The 21,066-nt window shown below is 45.5% G+C and overlaps 2 protein-coding genes across 2 annotated transcripts; both read right to left on the minus strand.

Moving 5' to 3' along the window:
- Positions 1-7,165: 7,165 nt before the first annotated feature.
- Positions 7,166-12,041, minus strand: EDB91DRAFT_1274880 (uncharacterized protein; the record flags this gene model as incomplete). The annotated part of the gene is made up of 15 exons (XM_041324639.1): positions 11,725-12,041; positions 11,247-11,487; positions 10,932-11,174; positions 10,730-10,740; positions 10,603-10,679; positions 10,188-10,224; positions 9,775-10,083; positions 9,524-9,628; positions 9,049-9,474; positions 8,844-8,963; positions 8,606-8,753; positions 8,346-8,548; positions 8,093-8,291; positions 7,516-7,914; positions 7,166-7,464 (listed from the first exon to the last, which is right to left on the minus strand). The coding sequence occupies exons 1-15, from the start codon at positions 12,028-12,030 to the stop codon at positions 7,166-7,168; spliced, it is 3,123 nt and encodes a 1,040-aa protein (XP_041169421.1). The 5' UTR covers positions 12,031-12,041.
- Positions 12,042-13,542: 1,501 nt separating this feature from the next.
- EDB91DRAFT_1088352 (uncharacterized protein) lies at positions 13,543-15,901 on the minus strand (the record flags this gene model as incomplete). Its single annotated transcript, XM_041316412.1, has 9 exons — positions 13,543-13,602; positions 13,663-13,986; positions 14,131-14,159; positions 14,208-14,485; positions 14,570-14,813; positions 14,962-15,209; positions 15,305-15,754; positions 15,825-15,844; positions 15,881-15,901. The coding sequence occupies 9 exons, from the start codon at positions 15,899-15,901 to the stop codon at positions 13,543-13,545; spliced, it is 1,674 nt and encodes a 557-aa protein (XP_041169422.1).
- Between the last annotated feature and the right edge of the window lie 5,165 nt (positions 15,902-21,066).

Here is a 21,066-nt window from a genome sequence, read left to right on the forward strand (position 1 = left end):
CAGGATTATAGCCATAGACACATTTGAATGGGGAATGTCCAGTGATGGTTACTGAGTTGTTATGTGTGAATTCAGCAATTGGAAGCCAAGAAACCCAATCATTCTGACAGTAGGATGTGAAGAGTCATAGGTACTGTTCGACTTCTTGATTGACTCGTTCTGTTTGTCCGTCAGTCTGTGGATGATACACTGTTGACATGGACCACTTGGTTCCTAGTCGTTTCGAGACTTCCTGCATGAACTTGGACACAAACTGTGTTCCCCTATCCGAGATCACCTTCTTTGGTGTCCCATGTAACTTCCATACGTGATTGAGAAATAAGTCCGCGACTCCCTTAGAATCAACATCTTTAGTGGTCGGAGCAAGATCCGCTTGCTTCATGAAACGATCAACGACTACCAAAATACTGTCTTTGCCCTGGGAGATGGGTAGATCATGACAAAACTTTGAGTGAAGCGGATGTGATCCGTTAGTACCCTAAGTGATGCGGTTCGGGTCCACGGATACACCTAAGTAAAGCGGATGGAATCCGCACTCAGCCACTGCCAAAGGAGGCGATAGAAACGACTGTATTCACCTAAGTAAAGCGGATGGAATCCGCACTACTCTAGATTAGCTACACTGTGGTATAAATGAATGTAAGTGAAGACATACCTCAGCCACTGACAAAGAAGGTGATAGAAACGACTGAGGGAAAGTATGTACCAAAGCACCTCTAATATATGGGCAAAAACCCGCTTGCTAACCGACCATGCGTATCGCCTATGAGTCCATGACTTGTATCGAACGCACTCACTATTACATGTACACCCGAAACATTCCGAAGCAATCTGATGCACCTTATTACGTATCCGAGCGCATGCACTTGCATCCGACCACGCATGCAAGTGACGGATCATCTATGTGTGCATGGGCAAGCATCGGATGGGAGACGGATACCCACAGATGGGTCTAGGATGGGTCGGATGGATGTGGAATATCATCTGGTTTTGTCAGATCGGTGATGAGGTCACAGCTAATGGTTTGCCATGGCCCTTCCGGAACCTCGTTTGGCTTCAAAGGTCCGTGGGGTTTTGACGGTAGCACCTTTGTTTGCTTGCATTGATCACATCCATCTACGTAGTCATTGACCCACTTTTGCATCTGGGGCCACCAATAGTTCCGCGAGACAAGTTCAAGAGTCTTGGCATGTCCCATGTGTCCTGCTGCGGGCGAGTCATGGAAGATCTCTAGCACTGAGTGATGTATTTCCTTGTTATTGGGCACGTAAACCAATCCTCGGAACAAAATGAGTCCATCCTCCATATTCCACTCTTCCAATCCTCTTTTCAACTGTACGGGGGCCTTCTTCAGTGTTTCAATAGCATTTCGGACTTCCGGATCTAAATCGGTACAGTTTCTGATACACTTCAACAGCGAATGCTCTCCTTCTATCAGAATCTGACCTCTTTTTGTGGCTTTGATATGAAAAAACTCAGGTTTCAGAAGCACGCGATCGGAATTGTCATTTTCTACCCCCCCTCTGTGGTCTGGCCTCCTGGACAGAGCGTCGGCAGTGTCATTAACCTTTCCTGGTTTGTGTTGCAGAGTGAAGTTGTACTCTGCAAGGAACAAGGACCATCTCGCCTGTCTATGAGTTAACTTCTGGCTTGTCATGAAGTACTCAAGGTTTTTATGGTCCGTCCAGATCTCTACCGGATGAGGTGTGCCCTGCACATAATGCCTCCACTCCTCCAATGCACGTATGATGGCTAAAAGTTCTTTGTCGTGAATATCATAATTTCGCTCTGCATCTTGCATTGATTTTCTAAAAAAGGCCACTGGGTGCCATAGTCCATCTTCTTCCAACTGAGAAAGTACACCACCAGTAGCGTAGTCAGATGCGTCGCTCTCTATCTTTTGTTTTTTATTCGCATCTGGCATGACTAGCACTGGTGCGGAAGTGAAACTGTCCTTCAGAGTTTTGAAAGCCTTCTCTTGCTTGTCCGTCCATTCCCATGGTACATCCTTCCTGATGAGTTCATTCATGGGTCTGGCAATGTTCGAGAAACCGAGAATGAATCGACGATAAAAGTTTGCAAATCCCATGAATCGTTGAATGTCCTTGACACAGGTAGGAGTGGGCCATTCCTGAACTCCCTTAACCTTGACCGGATCCATAGAGACGTGTCCATCCTTGATGATCAAACCGAGAAACTCCACTTCCTTCTTTTCAAAGGAACACTTTTCCGGTTTGAGATAGAGATCATTGTCCTGTAGTCTTTGTAGTACCTTGCGCACCACCTTCCGATGTTTCTCTACATCACCATTGGTGAAAACCAAGATGTCGTCAATGTAGACTACAACGACCTTTCCTTCCTTAAGATCTTGGAAGATCTGGTCCATCATAGTTTGGAAGGTAGCTGGGGAGTTCGTCATGCCGAAGTACATTGCGACTGGTTCGTGATGTCCGAAAGGAGTTTTGAAGGCAGCCTTCCATTGGTCTCCTTCCTTCATTCTGATATTATTATAGCCCCATCGAACGTCCATTTTCAAAAAAAGCTTTGCACCGGAGAGTCGATCAATAAGGTCCTGAGAGCGAGGGAGAGGGTATGCATTTCGGATGGTTTTCTCATTCAACCTCCAATAGTCCATGACAGGTCTGAGCTTTCCGTCCTTCTTAGCAACAAAGAAGAAAGGAGCTGCTACTGGAGATTCGCTATCTCTCAGTCGTCCCAAGTCATATTCCTGCTTCAACCACTTCTCACATGCATCATTTTCGGCGGGAGACAGGGGATACGCTTTCGCATTGGGAGGAAGATCATTAGGGTCCTTGAGGTCTACTTTGTGATCCCATTTCTTGGACTCGGGGAATCAAGTAGACTCTTCTTCGGAGAAGACCTTAAGATAATCATGGAGCCAGTCTGGCACCATTTCCTCTATGGGCTTCTTTTCCTTCTTCTTTTCCTCCTGCTGCACTAACTCTGATGCTACAGAGCTCTTGTATCTGATCCACACGTTCCGTGATGAATCTTCATCCTCTACCTCCTCGATCTGCACCTTCTGACCAACAGTAGTAGCAAGGCCCGATTGTTCTTCTTCCTCAAGCCTGGCAGGTATAGTACCCACATGTCCTTGCATTTTAGAGCTGAGGCTGTTCGACTGAACCCAATGATGGATAGAGGCTTCCTCGATATCCTCATCTTCTGCCGGTATCAAATCGGGCAACACCAGAAGGATCGAACAGTTCATGGCTGTTCGCTTCTTCGCCTTGGTCTTTTTGTCCTTGACCTTGGCTTCTTGACATTTAACCGGGCAACGGTCTAATGCCACCTTCCCTGCATTCCAATCGATACTGGGGTTGTGGAATCGTAGCCAATCTATTCCAATGATGACATCATCGGTTCCTAGATCTGTGATCAGAAAGGCCACTTCTTCCTCGTGATCCCCTATGGTAAGCTTCAAATCTGCGTAACTCGTAATTGGTCCAGCAGAATTGTCTGTTTTGTCAATATTATGAATTGACATTGCTTTCAACAACTGCTTGGTTTGAACTTGATTTTTTTCTATGAATTTTTTGCTGAGGAAAAGGTTCGTTGCTCCGCAGTCCACTAGAGCATTGACAGCTGCTTTCTTGTGTTTCCCTTCCAACGTAACTGGCAAGTAGAAATGGTCTTGTTTATTCCCAGAACAAACTTCTGATACTTCTGCAAACATAATTGCCGAGTCACTGAGAATGGAAAAACGATTTCTCTGATCTAAGTCCGCAGTCGACTTTGATCTCCCTAAAAACCCTTCTGCTCCTCTTTCTTTGCTGGGTTGTACATACTAGAGAGGCAGATCCTCTCGTTGACGATGTGGTTAATATCTTCCAGGGTGAGTGCTTTCACTGCTGGAACTTCTTCGGTCTTGCCAGCGCGGACAGCTGGTCCTTTGCCCTTTGGGTCAAGAGGCTTCCCCATACAGTTATGGGCCATATGCCCTTCTTCTCCACAGCGATAGCATGTGAACTTTACTCCCGGTTGTCCTTGAGGTCGGGGTCTACCTCCTGTTCTGGTTGCATCAACGTCCATGGTGTTTCCTCCCTGAGACGTGGTCTTGGGTGCTCCAGCTGGTGCGGGTGGAACAGTGGAGCCTTGCCAAGGTTGTCGTGGTGCGAAGTTCATCTTCCTCTCGTCGTCAAGCTCCTCGAGGTTCTGTCCGACTAGGAGCGCCTCCCTGATTAATCCCTCCAGGGTGTCTTTCCTGTTGGGGTGGATGTTGGCCAAGTAGTTTTTGACTCGTTGGTCTAATCCATGGCGGAGTTTGCGCATTAACTCGTAGTCAGAGAAGTGACAGAAGGCGAGCTTCTGACGGAAGAGGGGGGTATATTCTCCGAGGGTATGATTGCCTTGTCGGAGAGCTTCCAACTCTCTTGCTGCCTTCTCCTCCTTGTTGACGACGGTCCACATGACCTTCATGTCGCTGACGATGCTAGCATAGGACCCGGGCTTGCCGCTGAGCGCCATAGGTGTGACACTCTCTGCCCACTTGGCTGTGGCTCCTTGGCAGAAGGAAATGAGACAGGTACACTTTTGCTGCTCCGTTGCTCCAGGGTATCCTGTGAAATAGATTGCGAGCTGGGTGAGGAAGGTGTCGATGTCAATTGAGTTCTTGTCTCCCATGAAGTCCATGGGTTTCGCCATTTTGATATCAGAGCCTGAAGTCCCAGATGTAGCGCCTGGGATCTTTGTTGTAGGCAAGTTCTGCAAAACCGTGATGTGGCTCTCTGCGACCGTCAAGGAATTCTCCAAATCCCTTGTCCTGATTTTCAGGTAGTCGATCTCGTCGTCCACATGTACCAGACCTGCTTGCAGCTCGTTGATCTCCTTCTGTAGACTGTCTATGAACTGCCTGGTGTACCTTCTTTCTTGTTCGACAATGACTTGGATTGCATCCGAAATGCTCTTGTGGGTGATGGTAGTCTCCCCAGGCCCTAAGATGCCGAAGGGTACAGAAGGGCCTGCGGTTGGGGTGGTGGATGGTTCTGCAGATCCCAATGGGTGGTGCCATGCCAACAGTGTTGGAGAGTGGATGGTCGCCCTGTCTGGAGCATCTACTGGCGGCACGACTGCCAGCGCCATTGCTACTTCTGTATCCTCTGAAGTGACGATCTCATGCTCTTCTAGATTCTCGGACATGGAAGAAGGAGCAATTGGAATCCAAACAGGAAATGTTGCTGTGGAGTGTGAGGGCTCTAGCCGCAACTAGGCGAGATCTGTATGGCAGAGCCGTGATAACGAAGGTGCGAATACAGCGCATGTAGCAGTTTGTCAACCTAAAAGAACTCGAGAGGAGTTCGCGAAAGACACGGTGAACTTTTGGGTCTACTTTTAGCACCCTAGGTTCCTATCGTAAAGTATTTTAGACAGTGAGAGGACTGTCGCGAGTGCCGTTCTGTTACATAGAAAGCAGATATGGTAGTGTACAGTTGGCAGGGTTTTGGGCCTAACTGCAGACGTACGGAAACAGGACCTAAATGTCACTGATCCTTATGAACTGGCGGCTCGTAGTAAGATGAGGGCCTGGTTCACTTCTACTAAAGACTAACGTAAAGAGATTGAGATACAAAAATGTGTCGGGGAATGATGGTTGAATAAAATGTAATCCGCGAGATAATTCTCAAGCAGAATAGCACAGTGAAGTTTATCGTGAACAGTGATGTCCAGGATAAAGTTCGAGTCAGAGTGGTAAGATAGACTTAACCTAATGTTATGACCAATGTTCACCAATAATGATGAAGGCGAGCGCACAACCACTAGGACTCGGTCAAGAGGAAAATGAACAAGATGGTATTGAGTGTAAACGTCTAGGTCACTACAAGTGTAGGAAACGAAGAGGTTAAGTCTAAGGAGTACTTACACTAACTAACCTACTTATATACATAACATTGAATAGGAGTCTGAAAGAAATCAGCCAATGAGAAAAGAGTTGTACGATACTGCGGATGACTAAGTATGACATCATGATATATAAGCGAATGAGTAAGACAGTTACTAAATAGAAACCCAAGATCCGACCGGTTCTTCTTTAGGAAGCAAGATTGTTCTAGCCCGTGGAGTAGGGGAGCCAATTGGAGAAGCAATGGGTGATATATGACGAGGAGTCACGTGACCGGCTCAGGTACTGGAAGTAGCCGAAGGAAAACCGAGAAATGAAAAATGGTTCGTATTTGGGATTCGTGACACCTCCGCTCCATCCAATCATTGTCCACATCCGCCCCTATGCTTCCGCTCAACCACCCAACTGGTCCCCTTCTATAACATCTCCATTCAACTGGAACCTCTTTCCCCGTTTAGACATATACTTTCCCCTTAGGTACATAGACCCTTACTTCCGGATCACCAGTAATTCCTCTTACTGCTCGATCACTGATCCGACGCATACATATTGATATCCGCTCTGACTTATGTCTTTGCCTGTGTAAGTACTTACAAATTATATCCTTGGTACATAGCTTTACAACATAGTTATCCTGACCACTGCCTCATACTTAGAAGTATATAACATATCCTGTACTTAGATATTTTCCTCAGTCTTAATATTACTTGTCTTCTCACAGTTTCTACTTGTGAGAATTCTCAGTAGGACCTTGCCTCCTCCAGACACAAGTTTCACCTTTTTGTCACCTCCGACCCTCCGCTCCGACTTAGAGCTGTGCTCTAAGTCTCTCCCTTACATCTCCGCCACTATCAAGTATTCCCCCTGCTCCTTTCCACCCTCCGCATTATCCTCCACCTTCTCCGCTCCGCTCCTAGTCGGCCCGCCGCTAGTAGCTCTTACCTCCTGACCCTCAAAGTGGACCTAAGTGGTCCACTCGTCCTACTGTCAGACAATGTCAGACCTGCTCCAAATTTGGGGTACATACTCGGCTAAGGGTGCAGTGCAAGAGCTGAAGCCAAGCCCCGACCCCTCCACTTCTTGAGCTGGCACAGTACCTAACAGAACACGTTCAACATTGCTACAGTCTTCAACTCGTTCATTTGACGGTACAACGACAACACAAGTACTTCAGCCTTTTGTGTGAGGGACTGTGTAGATTCTGAGGGTGATTGGGCTAAGTATTGAGGCATGATACATAGACAATGAGCTTGTACTACTTCAGACAGGGTGAGCAAATGAAATGTAGTATATTGCCAAGCTATTCTAGGTGTTTTCGTGGTCGGATTCAACATGTGCATTACTCTTTTTTGAACGCTGAGTCCCCTTCTTTGTTGGCCCACACCATGCATGGTTCCTTGACTCTAATTCAGATTGGCCTTTCTCCATGAGTTTCCTAGTGTGTTTCAAACACGAAGTGCCGGTAGGCAGAGCATCTGTGGTTCTCTTACTGTGGTTGGTCGCTGTGACAAGAACATCTGCTTCACAAGCCATTGGAAGAGGAGGAGTAGGCATGGGTGGAGTGGGAGGTAACTGTACCATGAGAGGTCCATTTTCAGAAGTGGCTGAAAGACAACATCAACAGTGTTTATACCAGAGTAGATATAAATATTTACCGTGATCAAGCGCATGAAGATCAAGATCCACCATTTCATCTGTGAATGAGGAGGGGTGCACATAAGGCTCTGACAAAGCCACATGAATGTTGGCCAGGTGTGTCGAATTGGGAGTCAGCAAGTCGGGTGGCATCGAGGGCTTGAGGTCAGGAGTAAGAATCTCTCCATCATTGATACAATGCATCCGCTCTTTGGCTTCCTGTGGTGTTATTGTTACAAACTTACAGGTATTGGCCTGAATCGCAAGGACCACGTTCTCAAGGCTCTTGATGCCACCTTTCATGTCAGAGGGATTGGCCCAGTAGGGGTGGTTCCACCCTACAAGCTTAACGTGGTAGCATTGGACAAGATCATTATAACTGAATTCCATTACTGCAGAGGGATTATTCATCACTTTGCCTGCAGTGAATCAGCGGATAATTTAAAACACAAAAAAGCGGGGCTTACAAAGTGATGCACGAAGACCATTTTGAATGGCAGTCTTCACATTAGCAACACACTGTCAATGATTAGCAGCTGTGTCTTGATTACAATAAAATTGAGCCATGCATACGGGAGAAAATGGTTAGGTACTAACTCATAATGGGGCCATTGGCCAGTATAGTGCTCTCGAAGTTGGTTGCCATTTGCGTGATGTCCTTACATAGATATAAATGAACAAAGTGTTCAGCTGCAGGGCTTGTGAAGAATGCCTTCGGCACTATGGTGAAGTCGGAAACACCATGAACCATAACGATGAAGGCTTCAGCACCAACACATTCCTTGAGAGCTTCAAGCTTCATGAAGTATTAGTCAAACACACAAGCAAATGTAACACGGCAAGTACACACCTCTTCTCTCACCAACTGAAAACTCCGGGAACATTCAGCAGCACGTGATTTAGCAGTGATATTTGGAGGGCAATCCTGAGAACTCTTCTTGACTTTATCAAAGTCAATTATAAGCTGTTCCTTCTCCTCAGCAGTAAGGCGGTGGTACTCGGTTTTTTCCTTGACAACATCGGCGATGTTTGACTTCTCACTGAAACTTTTGTCTAGGACAGCCGTAGTTAGTGACAAGTACAGTAGTTGTACTATGGGGGAAAACTTACTGGTATTGTTCTGGATGCCTTTGAAGTGCATATAGGCATGCCAGGCACTTGTCTTGTTGTGTTTGTGGCGGTGGATAACAGAACCAAGTGACAACCGCTCAAGGTAGCGGCATCGAGGTTGTTTGAACTTCGATGCCAACTCTGTGGCCTTCACATGAATGTAATTTAGAACAGCTCAAATCTCTTGGTCCTCATCAAGGCACTTAGCCCGTCGCCGCTCTGTCAGTTGCTGACGCACTTCTTTCAATACTTTGATATATGGGGCACGTGTTTGAGGAACCAACCAGCGAGGATTGTGTGAGCAAGCAGTTACTGGGAGCACCATCACAGTAATTCTGACGGCGAATGAGGTGACAGGCTGAGAGGTTGAATAGCATTTTAAACAAATCATACAAGGTCAGATTAAAAAAAAGATGGTACAAAAAGTATTATGAGAGCAACACCTGAGAATCAGTCAACATAGCATTCCCGATGGCCTCTGCATGCTCCTCCAAGATCTCAGTGAGCTCCCACAATTTCATAATCCACTGCTTCGGAAGGTAATCTTTGCCGATTGATATGCAGACCTGATGAAAATGATCCGGGTAGCCTAGCTCTTCTAGGACTTCCTCCATTTCAGTCCCAAAAGGAAGAAGTGTTGGTGCATTATAATGCTGTAATTCAAAGGTGGACCTAGCAGTGATCAACATGGGTGTAGGCGGAGACAATTCAGAGGATACACTTTTGCCCTTCATAGGAGTTGCAGGAGGGTAACATCTATCATTGCTGTTTGATGGAGGGTAACGTCTATCATCACTGTTTGACGGAGGGTGAGGTCTCTCATACTGGTCACTGCTCGAGGACTCATTGAGAACAGTAAGGGTCATTGGCTGAGCAATCAATTAGACAATAATTCAACTGAGAAAAACTAAGATTTACCTGATGTACACTCGCTGCTAGTACGGCAGTCCTCCAACTCGGCTCCTCTTTGCGGACCAGATGACTCGTGCTGATACCCTCCCGAGTATGTTGGATCTGAGTTGGCTTCCACATGATTCTGCCATCGTAGACAGACATATATGATAAGATGGAGTTTGAACTCATGAGACCTTCTAAAGACCTCAAGGACGTCCATGAAAAGTGAAATGTGTCGATGATGGTGAGACGGGTGAGGGAACAAGAGGCATGACATTGGCTCGCCCTTTGCCTTTCGATGTTGTCTTGCCTTTCAAAGGCATTTGAGAGCCACTGCCATTCCAATTATTCTGAATCCAATTTTTTGCAAAGGCTCGGGCCAAAGGCATTGCATAGTCAGTGATAAAGAGTTGAGAAATTTGAGCGATGACCGAGTGAAGCTCGTGATGGTCCAAGAGCACTTTGGGATTGATATAAACTTCAGCCTTGAGGTTTTCAGGAGAGATGTCCAAGGTTGGAGATGTAGTACCAGGATGATGCAGGACAATTGTTGAACCACCTGTCAACCTATCTAAAGTGGTGCACTGAACATGCATTTTAGCAGAAGGAAAGGTGTGAATAAGAGGCAACACTTGCCAGGTCAAATATAGTGTGCAAGATCTGCTCTGCATGAGTCACTCAAGCCCACCAATTCTTTAGCCTGTCCTCCTTTGTAGCTGGCTGAGCTTTAGAATACCCAGTGAGATAGTGTTCACTAGTAAGTGGATGAAGGCCTTTTGTCTGCTCTAGATGCCCATCATCATTGTGGAATCCGTGCATAATCAAAGATAAGAGCGCTGAGTTCTAGTGATGGTCGTATCCAGCAATTGAATTGAGATGTTCAGGGCAAGAAAGTAGAGCCTTGCACTCTTCAATGCCATTAACTGTAGGAGATCTGTTGAATGCAGAGGACTTCCAGTCTAACAGGTTAGAGGACATGATGGACAATAACTGAGATGACTGGAGGTTGCAATGAGGCAACAGTGTTTGCTTATTTATGTAAGGTCTGGCAGCGCAATGGAAACAAGTCGTGGCCAACGACGAGAAACACTGAAGAAACACACAAAACAAAACAGAACCACATTCTGGATTGCGAGACGACGATGACAATGGTAAGGTACAAGCTAAGGGAAAGAGGTGTCTACGATGCAATGAACCATATGTCATGTGTATGTAAGCCACCAGGCTTACACCCTCCCAGACTATCAAAAAAAGCTATCAATCAGCAAACTAATGTCTGAAGGAGTCCCAGCAACACACAAACAGGGGAAGGGGCAACAACCACAGGCGTACGAAAGGCGGGAGAGTCCATGGAACATAAGCTAGTGTCAGCAGCCAAGAAACGAAAACATAAACTGTGGAACAATTAAAGGAAGGAAGGAATATTAATAACCATAACCATAATCATCTTCCTCCGAATTATCACTGTTGGAGTCACCTTCGAGAATGCATGATGGCATGACAACATCACAGGGTATAAGAGTGGCGACGAGACCAGCATTAGGATCAGAGAAATCTGTGACACTGGGGTTGCCGTGTGTCAAGAAGACTTCCTTGTAGCCTTCAGGGATAGTGACTGCTGCCACAGTTGTCACCTGACGAGGGGCACGTGGGGGAATTCCGCGTCTTTGGTCACCTGGGCATTTGTGAGCAATATGTGGTTTCCAGGTAGTGTCAGATGGCGATAAGTGACAATGAAAACATCCACCGGCTGAATGCAATGCTTCATGCTCTGCATAGCTGAGATCAGGAAGAGGGTATGCAGGCTTCTGTCTAGGCATGGTTGATGTAGAGGGAGCAGTAGACATTGGTCTAGTGGGCAATGACTTTGTCAGGCCTTCCACGACAAGACTAGACCAAGTTGTTGCCATGACATTGATGAGAGCATCAACCTTCAAGTTCTCATACCCAAGATTTGGTATTGTGTGAACACGCAGTTGGAGGATGGACTGGGCGCAAAACAAGAGGTGGTTTTTGAAGACTGAATCACTGATAGTGTATCCGAGACCTGCTGAACCAAGTGTGTTCCAAGCCGCTTGTAAGTTAGCGACAAATGAGCGAAAGTCGCTGTTGCCTTATGAGACAGCGTAGAAGTGAGCAAGTGCATCTAGACGCCAGCCAGAGGGAATGAAATGGTCCTTGAAGCGCAAGGTGAAAACTTCTCAAGTGGCCAGCTGCTTGAGTACATCATGATTCTCGCTCCACCAGAGGCTGGTGCTAGGTTCGTCAAGCTTGAGCCCAGCAAGCACAATGCGAAGTTGTGGAGGCATAACTTGACCTGCATTGAGGGCAGACCATGCAAGGTAAGAGTCTTCACAACAGCCAAGCCAGGCATTGATGGCCGCTGGTTCAAGTGGGCCAGAGAAGGTGGGGATGTCAATTTTCGACATTTTAGAAGCTCGCAAGGGTACTAGTAGTGTAGGTGATGGCACGAGCTGAGAAACCGTGGCAGGATCCTGGACAGGGGGAGTGACAGAACTGGAAGATGGCATGGGTGAACCGGTGTAGGGAGTATCCCTACGCTAGGCTTGTATCCACCACTTTTCCGATGCATCAGGCATCCATCCGACGTCCATCCAACACCTATCCATTCCATCCGATACACATCCGCTTTTCGGATGACATGCAGATACCTTCGGATCTCCCCCTATAGCTCGCGCATCCATCCTGTCCACATCCATTCTACCTCATTGGTACATACTCACACGCATTTTCTTGTTACTGACTGAACACAGACATATCCTCTCACACTCCAGTATTTTTCAGATAGCTTATGGCACGGTCTAGACTCGCTACCTATATATCTATGTTCCTTGAAAATACTGTACCCTATAAGCATGGAGGGTTTCGAAAAATACTTACTTCATGTAACTTCCTCCCACTTTTCCTACACCTTACCAGAAGGTTGCTTTGACTTATACCCACTATCCATCCAACCTTTAATGAACTTCCTTCGACTTTGATTCGCATCCCGTCCGATCCGCAAGTATCATCCGCTCCATCCGACGAATCTGTACGTTTCACATCCTATCCATTTCATCCACTTTTGCGGATCCTTCATCCTATAGGGTCCCTTTAGACAGAGACTAGTGTTTCCCCAGTAGCAATCCCCTTAAGGGTCGAACGTGCTTGTTTCCAAACGAGGCAGCAGGCAGCAAAGACCCAACTGTGTAGTAGATTGACTTCTCTCTGCTGCACTTGTTGTACCCACACCGGGCATACTCGATGGAGGCAGAGGCACCGTGAGATGTGGAGGTGGATCATGCTTCCTCGTAGTGGTGACAGGAGCAGGTAGACGCTTATTGCTGTCCAGCGAGTGCGAGTCTGAGTGTAGAACACGCGAACTAGTATTAGTAGTGTGATGCTTTGGTTTACAAGACCGATCCAGCGTAGACAACGGCGGGAGAAAGGAACAGTGGTTGAAGTTTGAAAAAAGTGGAAACAAGTCGTGGCCAACAACAAGAAACACTGAAGAAACACACAAAACAAAACAGAACCACATTCTGGATTGCAAGATGACAACAACAACGGTAAGGTACAAGCTAAGGGAAAGAGGTGTCTATGATGCAATGAACCATATGTCATGTGTATGTAAGCCACCAGGCTTACACGCAAATATCTTGGTGAACACACTACAATTGCTCACTGCAACAATAGATAATGCAAATGACTTATTGCATTGCACATGATAGATAACGACTCAGAACAGTAGTAGCTCACTCTATTAAGTACTGATTTATATACCTGCATCATAAGCCCTCAGTTGTAAATCAATCATCAATGCACAGATATTAGTGTACTGTCTGAGTCACTAAATTCAAAGGTGCACAGTGCATATTTCATTTTCATGGCCAAACAATGTGCAAAAGACTCGGGGCATTATACTTTCACAATCCAGCATTGAAGGCATTGACACGATGATCTATAGCTATTACATGACAATGGTATGACTATTCTGCAAATTATAAATCTACACAGTGATGATCTAGTCCCTCAATGTAAGCTTATATGTCTTCCAACTGTTGCCCAAGCTCTGTATCATCTCTGTCTCCCTCCTCTCTATCCTGTTCATGTGGCACAGCTTCACAGGGAGAAGCACATGCAACATCAATCTGACAACCTACACGACTGCCAGGACTCTTTGGCCCGCTATAACCAGGAAGCTGCATAATCTGCTGTATGCGCCAAATGTGACATGCATTGATGGACCAAAGCTGTGTCCAGCGATGCTGGAGTTCGGCTGCAAGGGGTGGGTCATTGGACTGAAGTTGTGTGATGGCATGGGGGTAATCAATGGCATCATCTCGCATCTTCATGAGTAAATGTCCAACCTCGACATTCAACCGACGAATCTCTTCATTAGCACACTGGTGCTCAAAATATTGTGTGGATGCATGTTGGTAAGATGGGTTGGCCCAACTCTTCAATTGGATCTCCCCATCTGTTTCCTGTAACAAGTCAAATTCGGCAAGGAAAGAATACTCTATGATCTGGTCCCATTGTAATGGGGGGCGGGGAGGGCTTAGGAGAGCACCATATTTGTTGTATCAAGTAAGGGTGTTTCGAATTGCATTTGCACAACTCTTGAGCACCTTGGAGATTTGAGTGCGAAGCTTATAACCTACAAAGACAAGTGTTAAAAATGCGAAATTATATTGTGAAGCCTTACCTAGACCACTCATTTGTAGCTTAGTCAACTCAAGCAGACGCATGACAACAAGGCATTCAATGTCATCTACAGCCTTGTGGAACAGCCAATTGGTAATGTGTGACTGTGCCTTCATCTGTTCAGGGTGGTCTGGACCCCATATTGAGTCCAGTGCCATTTGATGTTCATAATTGGTGACAATCTCAAGCTTCTGATCACATTTGTTAGTAGCATGCAAATGATGGCAGCGTATGTCGCCAGATTCCTTTGTAGAATAATTGAGCCGTAAATCAAGCCCACTGAACACCACACACGCAGATTCATATGAACACCTTACATAGTATTAATGTCATTTTCTGCCCATGGCCAAACAAAAAACTTACTGAGCCTCATCATACTCGTTCAATGCTTTTACATAGTCAACTTCCACAGTGGATTCTTCCTTCTTGCGTGCAAGGCATTGTAAAACCTGGTGCTCATCCTTGAGATTATCTTCAAAGTTGGGCTTGATGGCAGCATTTGATGTGTGGAAGTTGGCAAGAAATACATTTGTCATAGAGATAATTGTCAGTGCTTGGACATAATTATTATAGATGAAGTCGGCTACATTCAGGGTTAGCATGGAGTCTGCAAAAATGATGTGACATATGTAGGGCTGCGAATTTGTCCAAATCGGCAAAAGAGAAATGTTCGTTAAGCGCTTGGTGATGGTGAAAATCTGTGGCATTGCGAATTTGGGCAGCAAGTGCATTAGATTCAGAGAAAAGCCATTCACAGGTCTCGAAATCCTCCTTCCCAGCACCGACTTTATACTTTGAGTGATGCTCAACTTGGCAAAGATGGTTGTGGGCATGTCTGTGAAAGGCAGGCACAACACCCTGCAGGTTTAAGTATTTGGCATCGTCAGCGAGCGAACTCCATTGTATAATCTTTTCAAAGGTGCATTTGATATCATACCCATAAAATATATCGCTGCCAAAGACGTCCATGGGCTTCTTCACACTAGCAATTGGGTATTTCATCCTGTCAATGTGTTAGCCTGCATATCAAACATTAGATAGGTGGAACTGAAATACAGTTCGCCGCTTCAGATCATATCACAAATGGTAAGGAGAAACCCATGCTGGCATACTGTGACAAAGATCCCTGACTTCTTAAATATAGCAAACATTTTCTTGCATGATTTGGGTGCTGCATTACACCAGCAGTCAACGCATATGGTGGGTGGCTCTGCAGAATCATTCGAGTCCAGTTCGTCTATCCACAGATCATCAGGGTCACTAGGTTGTTGCCTAGCTTGATGTGCCCAGGCAGATTGGACTTCATCTTTAAATTGGTCAATGTACAACTTCGTGAGCCAGATGGATGATAGCCCTGAGCGAGGGTCAAGACATTCCTCACCGCTACGTACTGCAGGATCAACAAGTTTGGCTGAGTTATTCCCATCACATGCGCACAGAATCAAGAAGTCCAGAGTTGGCTCATTGACCAGCTTATATTGGCAAGCTGGACAAGAATTCAGCATGTGCCAGTTCTCTGTGTCATGTCCAAGGAACTTGTCCAGTTGGCTATTAATGCAACAATGTATTTCAAGATATATGTCAAATGCAGTGTGCATCTGTTCGGCTAGGTGCTGACAATAACAAAGCTAGGGCAATCTAAGAATATGTACAAGAGGATGACAAAACACTCACATTATGCATGAAACAAAGCATCTTCACGGCAGCATGGATGCTGAACCTTGGGCATACCCAATGACTTTTTTGGAACACGTCAAGGGTACGAATAGTAATTGCAACTGTCGGGTGAGTAGGCGAACTGCCTATGCAGCCGTAATGAAGTAAGGACACATTGATGAATGGAGAAAGGGATCTGAAAGTTTGAACATGGTGCTCTAAGAGAATGTTAGATATGTGAACATTACTGGAATAGACAGCGCACCAAAAAGATCAACAACTTCAATGAAAAAATTCTCTGTCTCATTGTCAGAGATTGGAGGTGGAGTGCAGTTTTGCTTGTATGTCAGAAATGTTGGAATAACAAGTGTTCCCGCAGCCGAGCGTATTGTTGTATGATCTTGTTATCTGTCTTGTTATTGTCCAGCAACACGTATGCTTCTTGGATTGTGCACTCTTGTGATATGTTTCACTGATTGTACTTACTGAATCTTTTGATCACTTTGGCCAGTGCCGTTTTGCTTATTGTTATGGTCTCATATACTTACTCATCCTTACAAGATCACTCGATCTATTTAGCTGCTGTTGATGCAAGCCATTCCCTCAGATGTTTGCCTTCACATGCATGATCTGAGGTAAGATACCTAACTTTCACTTTCATTCACCTATGCTTACTTTTTGTAGAGAGTCTATTTGATCTAGGTGAATACTATAGATATTTGCCTTCATGTGCACAATCTGAGAGAGTCTGTTTGATCTAGATCCGCGCGATTGTATTAACCTTTTAAAAAAAGCATTGGTGAGATTGTTGTATTGTGAAGCCCACTCTACTACGAGACATGCAATCCTTCCACTGCGATTGTGGGTGTCAAGTCATCTATTCATCTATTCAGTAAGAGGAGATTGTGCACAGAGATAGATGGAGCAATACCGTATTTTTGTCATTGTAATCGTCTCAAGCTCCTGGTAGAGCATAATCTCATCTCCAGCATGGCTGACTGAGAACCCTTCCTCACCAGGAGGAGGGACCATAGAGTCTACATCCATGAAATAAGTTGAGAAGTCAGTGAGGTCGAAATTGTCCAACAGTGCTTGCAACGACATGCTTGGTCCACCACTCTCTGTGCTTAGCAAATGCTCGCGCTCCACCAAAGGAAGTTCTGAGAGACCATCAGCAGAAAGAGAATGGAAGTACAAATGGGCCATACTTTTGAGCAGAGCAGAGCGAATTTCATGGGCGTCCTGTTGACGTCCTGTTGACGTTCACAAATAGCTCCAGCATGCAATGTTTTGACTTTGCCCCCGCCACCAACATGAACAACGCATCATCTCGAAACCCCACCCAGAGAATTGCAACTGGTGGGCATGGGGAACAGAGGTGTAGATAAGGTGTAGTGAGTGTTAGCAGTAACAAGGAGGTTATAATGTTTCCCACATTACCTTGTTGATTTGTTGTGGGGGCCACATGTGCAGAAAGCAGAGCCAGGCTTCATGTGTTGATGTAGTAATAGAGTCAGGCCTGTAGTCTTCATGTACTGCCAAAAGTGCAGAAAGAAAATCTACACAGTCCCTCACACAAAAGGCTGAAGTACTTGTGTTGTCGTTGTACCGTCAAATGAACGAGTCAAAGACTGTAGCAATGTTGAACGTGTTCCCACAGAGTTGGTTGATCTGTCGCAGGGGCCATGTGTGCAGAAAGCAGCGCCAGGCTTGGTCCGTCAAAGCACTGAAGTACTTGTGCTGTCATTGCACCACCAAATGAAGAGTCAAAGACTGCAGCAGTGTTGAACGTCTTCCCAGAGTTTATTTGATTTGTCGTGAGGGCCACATGTGCAGAAAGCAGAGCCAGGCTTCGTGCATTGATGTAGTAATAGAGTCAGGCCTGTAGTCTTCGTGTACTGCCAAAAATGCAGAAAGAAACAGTGGAATTTGGCAGGAGATGAGAGCTCATCGTGGTAAACGATGAGCACATTGTTTGGCAGGCATTAGCAGTATTGTTTGTATTAGCATAGTTGCCAAAATGGGCATAGGAAAGACATATCGGAAAGAGAAGTAAAGGCTGTTGGAGAAAACACACATAAGTGACTGAAACCAGCTGGGGCGCACCACTGGTGCTCCATACAAATGCAGATGAACTTAATTAAGTGGCAGAAAGAGTGCTGTTAGGCCACTTAACTAATTTAGATATGTGGGAATCATATGTGTTTGTGGCAAGGGCAGCATCTCCACTTGCACAAGTCAAGGGAGCAGGAGGAATACTGGAGAGCTCAACTTGCTGAGGAGGTTGTTGTCCTCTGTGCAAGCACACTCACCTTCATAGACCTGAATCAAGACAAGTAACATATATATATAAATGAAAATAAAAAAATGCACCTATTGCATGTGCTGCAAATGAATGAGCGCAAACACAAAACAAGCATGAAGATACTAGTAAGTGATGTACATATATACATACATACATACATACATACATACATACATACATACATACATACATACATACATACATACATACATACATACATACATACATACATACATACATACATACATACATACATACATACATACATACATACATACATACATACATACATACATACATACATACATACATACATACATACATACATACATACATACATACATACATACATACATACATACATACATACATACATACATACATACATACATAAAAAAACACACCTCCAAGTGGCAAGAGAGACAGGCAAGAGAGACAGGTGAGAGATGGGGCATGAGAGATGGGGGAGATGGGGCACGAGAGATGGGGGAGACAGGGCATGAGAGATGGGGGAGATGGGGCATGAGAGACAGGTGAGAGAAGGGGCATGAGAGATGGAACTCATGGGCTTCTCAAAGTTCACCTGTGTGAAGGAGTGTATGGCACCAATGTTGGTTTGCAGTTTGCCATAAGGACCTCAGGTCCCATCTGAAGAGCTGGACAAGCACACAGTTAGAGATGAAAAGCAATTTCGGATTGGATGATACATGATGAGGGTCGAGTTTGAGTAAATTTGAGTACTAAGTACAATCAAAAGTTTGATTAAAGCAGTACTACATAGCACTTGGGACTTAACAAAATAAAGTAAAATACTGGAGCATGCAAAATTTCTCAGGCACTCTGTGGGTACTGTGGTTGTCTGGGATGCTGGCTGGTGCTGGGGTGAGCTGTGACTTTAGGTGTTCATACTGTGGACTGCTGGGAGAAAAATTGTAGTTTGCTGATGCAGCTTCCAGCCCATCATTACTCAGCACCCAACTTGATCCCTCAAGTTGACTTCAGATGCTTGGTCCAGTGTGAGATGTTCAAGCACATTGATGACACAGGGGTTGGCAAGTTCAAGAAGGTGGCCTGGAATGCTTAATGTGACAGCCCTTTGGGTGACAGCATTCATTCCTGGAACAGGCAAAGCAGTTTTGAGGTACCTGCCATTCCAGACCCATAAGGCAGATGATTTGGGAGTGGAATTTATTGAAGGAAGGAGGACCATCATCTCTCCAACTACCTTCACATCACTCTGTGGAAACACTAATGTTGCGGTATTGATTCTTTAACAAGACAAACCATTTTTTTTCTGATATTGATGTTGCACAAGAGAGTGCAAGCGAAAGGACCCTGCCTTGAGTACAGATGAGGGTGAGAAACAAGTTGCCAGTAACGAAATGTTTGCCATGAAGGATATTCGAGACTTCGTCAACATCCGCCTTCTTGTTGACAGATGTGAACCCCCGAACATGCAAGAGACGAACTTGCAACTTTGGGGTGAAGTTGGGTGTAATAATGAAACAGCAAACAGTTTGCTTATGCACCCACTTCTTCTTGCACCATCCATGAGTGTCATTGGCAACATACCCAGCTCAAAAAATAAACTCGTGTCTTACCACCCTGGATGTAAAAATTGTCTTTGAGCAGACGACCGGATTGGAACCACAGTTGAGTGAGATCATGTCTACCATAGTCGCGGAACAATATGAGCCCGCCAGGCTTGAGTATCTAATAGCAGGCACTGAAGCAGCAATCTCGGTGCAGTGAACACAGTCATCGTACCTTGTGAATGTTAGCGATAGCCTTACCCCATTCATCTGGATGCAGTGCACTAAGCACGAACACGAGAACAATGATGTCCACAGTGCCGGGCTCTACACCCGGTGGGAGTTTGTCCAGTGATGACAGATCCCATACAGCTGCCTCTATTTTGCCAACAGGCGGGGAGCTATAGAGGGTATTTGTCTACTCATGGACTGAGCAGAAAATACGAGGAGACTTAACCTGTGCATACCTGTACTAATTTGACTGCATGAGTTGAGTAATCGTAGGCACGGATGATAAGATTTGGATTTTTGTTTGCCATTAGAAGTGGAAATGCTGCGTTTCCGGCGCCTAGACCGGGCTCAGTTAATTTTCATGAAACGTGATCCTAAGACTCACCGCATCCTATTTCGCAAATGGTTATGTTCCCTGCCTGACTACATAAGAGAAATCGTTGTCAAGATGCAAAGTCTTACATCTGGTTCTGCTGCTGCTAGGAGTTCTGGAAATTCAAGATGCAGCCTTCAGCTACAAAGGTGAGGGTATTACAGGAAACAGAAGGAGTGACACCGACCATTTTCTATTTCTGAAGAAGTTGTCGGCGTTCGTCTTGTAAAAATTATCCCTATCAATCGAAAGCGTCAGAGTGAATGGAGCGATGACAGACGAAAGACGAACCAGAACTTTGCGGGCTTTTCATTATAAGTCTTATCATTTTCTGGTACTGGAACAAGACGTTGCCTCGCTAGTGATGCAGTGATCGTTTCAGTTTGATCTTCAGGGGGTGGAACATGGTCCCAAGCATTCTGGGCCCAGACATCAGAGTCTTGAGTAAGAAACCTGTATCATGTTTGATGATCAGGGATATTCTGGATCGATCTTTCTCGTGGTTACCTTGATCCAAAGGGTGGTTTCTCAGCGTTGATGTCGTGCACCGACGAGCTTAGCTTTGGTATGCGTGCAGGTTTGGCTTCCGGCGTAGAATTTGTCATGTGGAGTACACAGGATTATGATGGCGAATGGAACTTTTTTGGTCGCGACACGGCAGCGCGTTCTGGCGTGGGTTATACCTAGATGTGATCAAAAAAATTCAGTGTTATAACGTGGACTAGTCACTGCAGCGGATGAGATTAGCACCGGATGCAGCCGA

Source organism: Suillus paluster, assembly GCF_016628075.1.
Source record: "Suillus paluster strain FC165 chromosome Unknown EDB91scaffold_186, whole genome shotgun sequence".
In the NCBI taxonomy this organism is placed as follows: domain Eukaryota; kingdom Fungi; phylum Basidiomycota; class Agaricomycetes; order Boletales; family Suillaceae; genus Suillus; species Suillus paluster.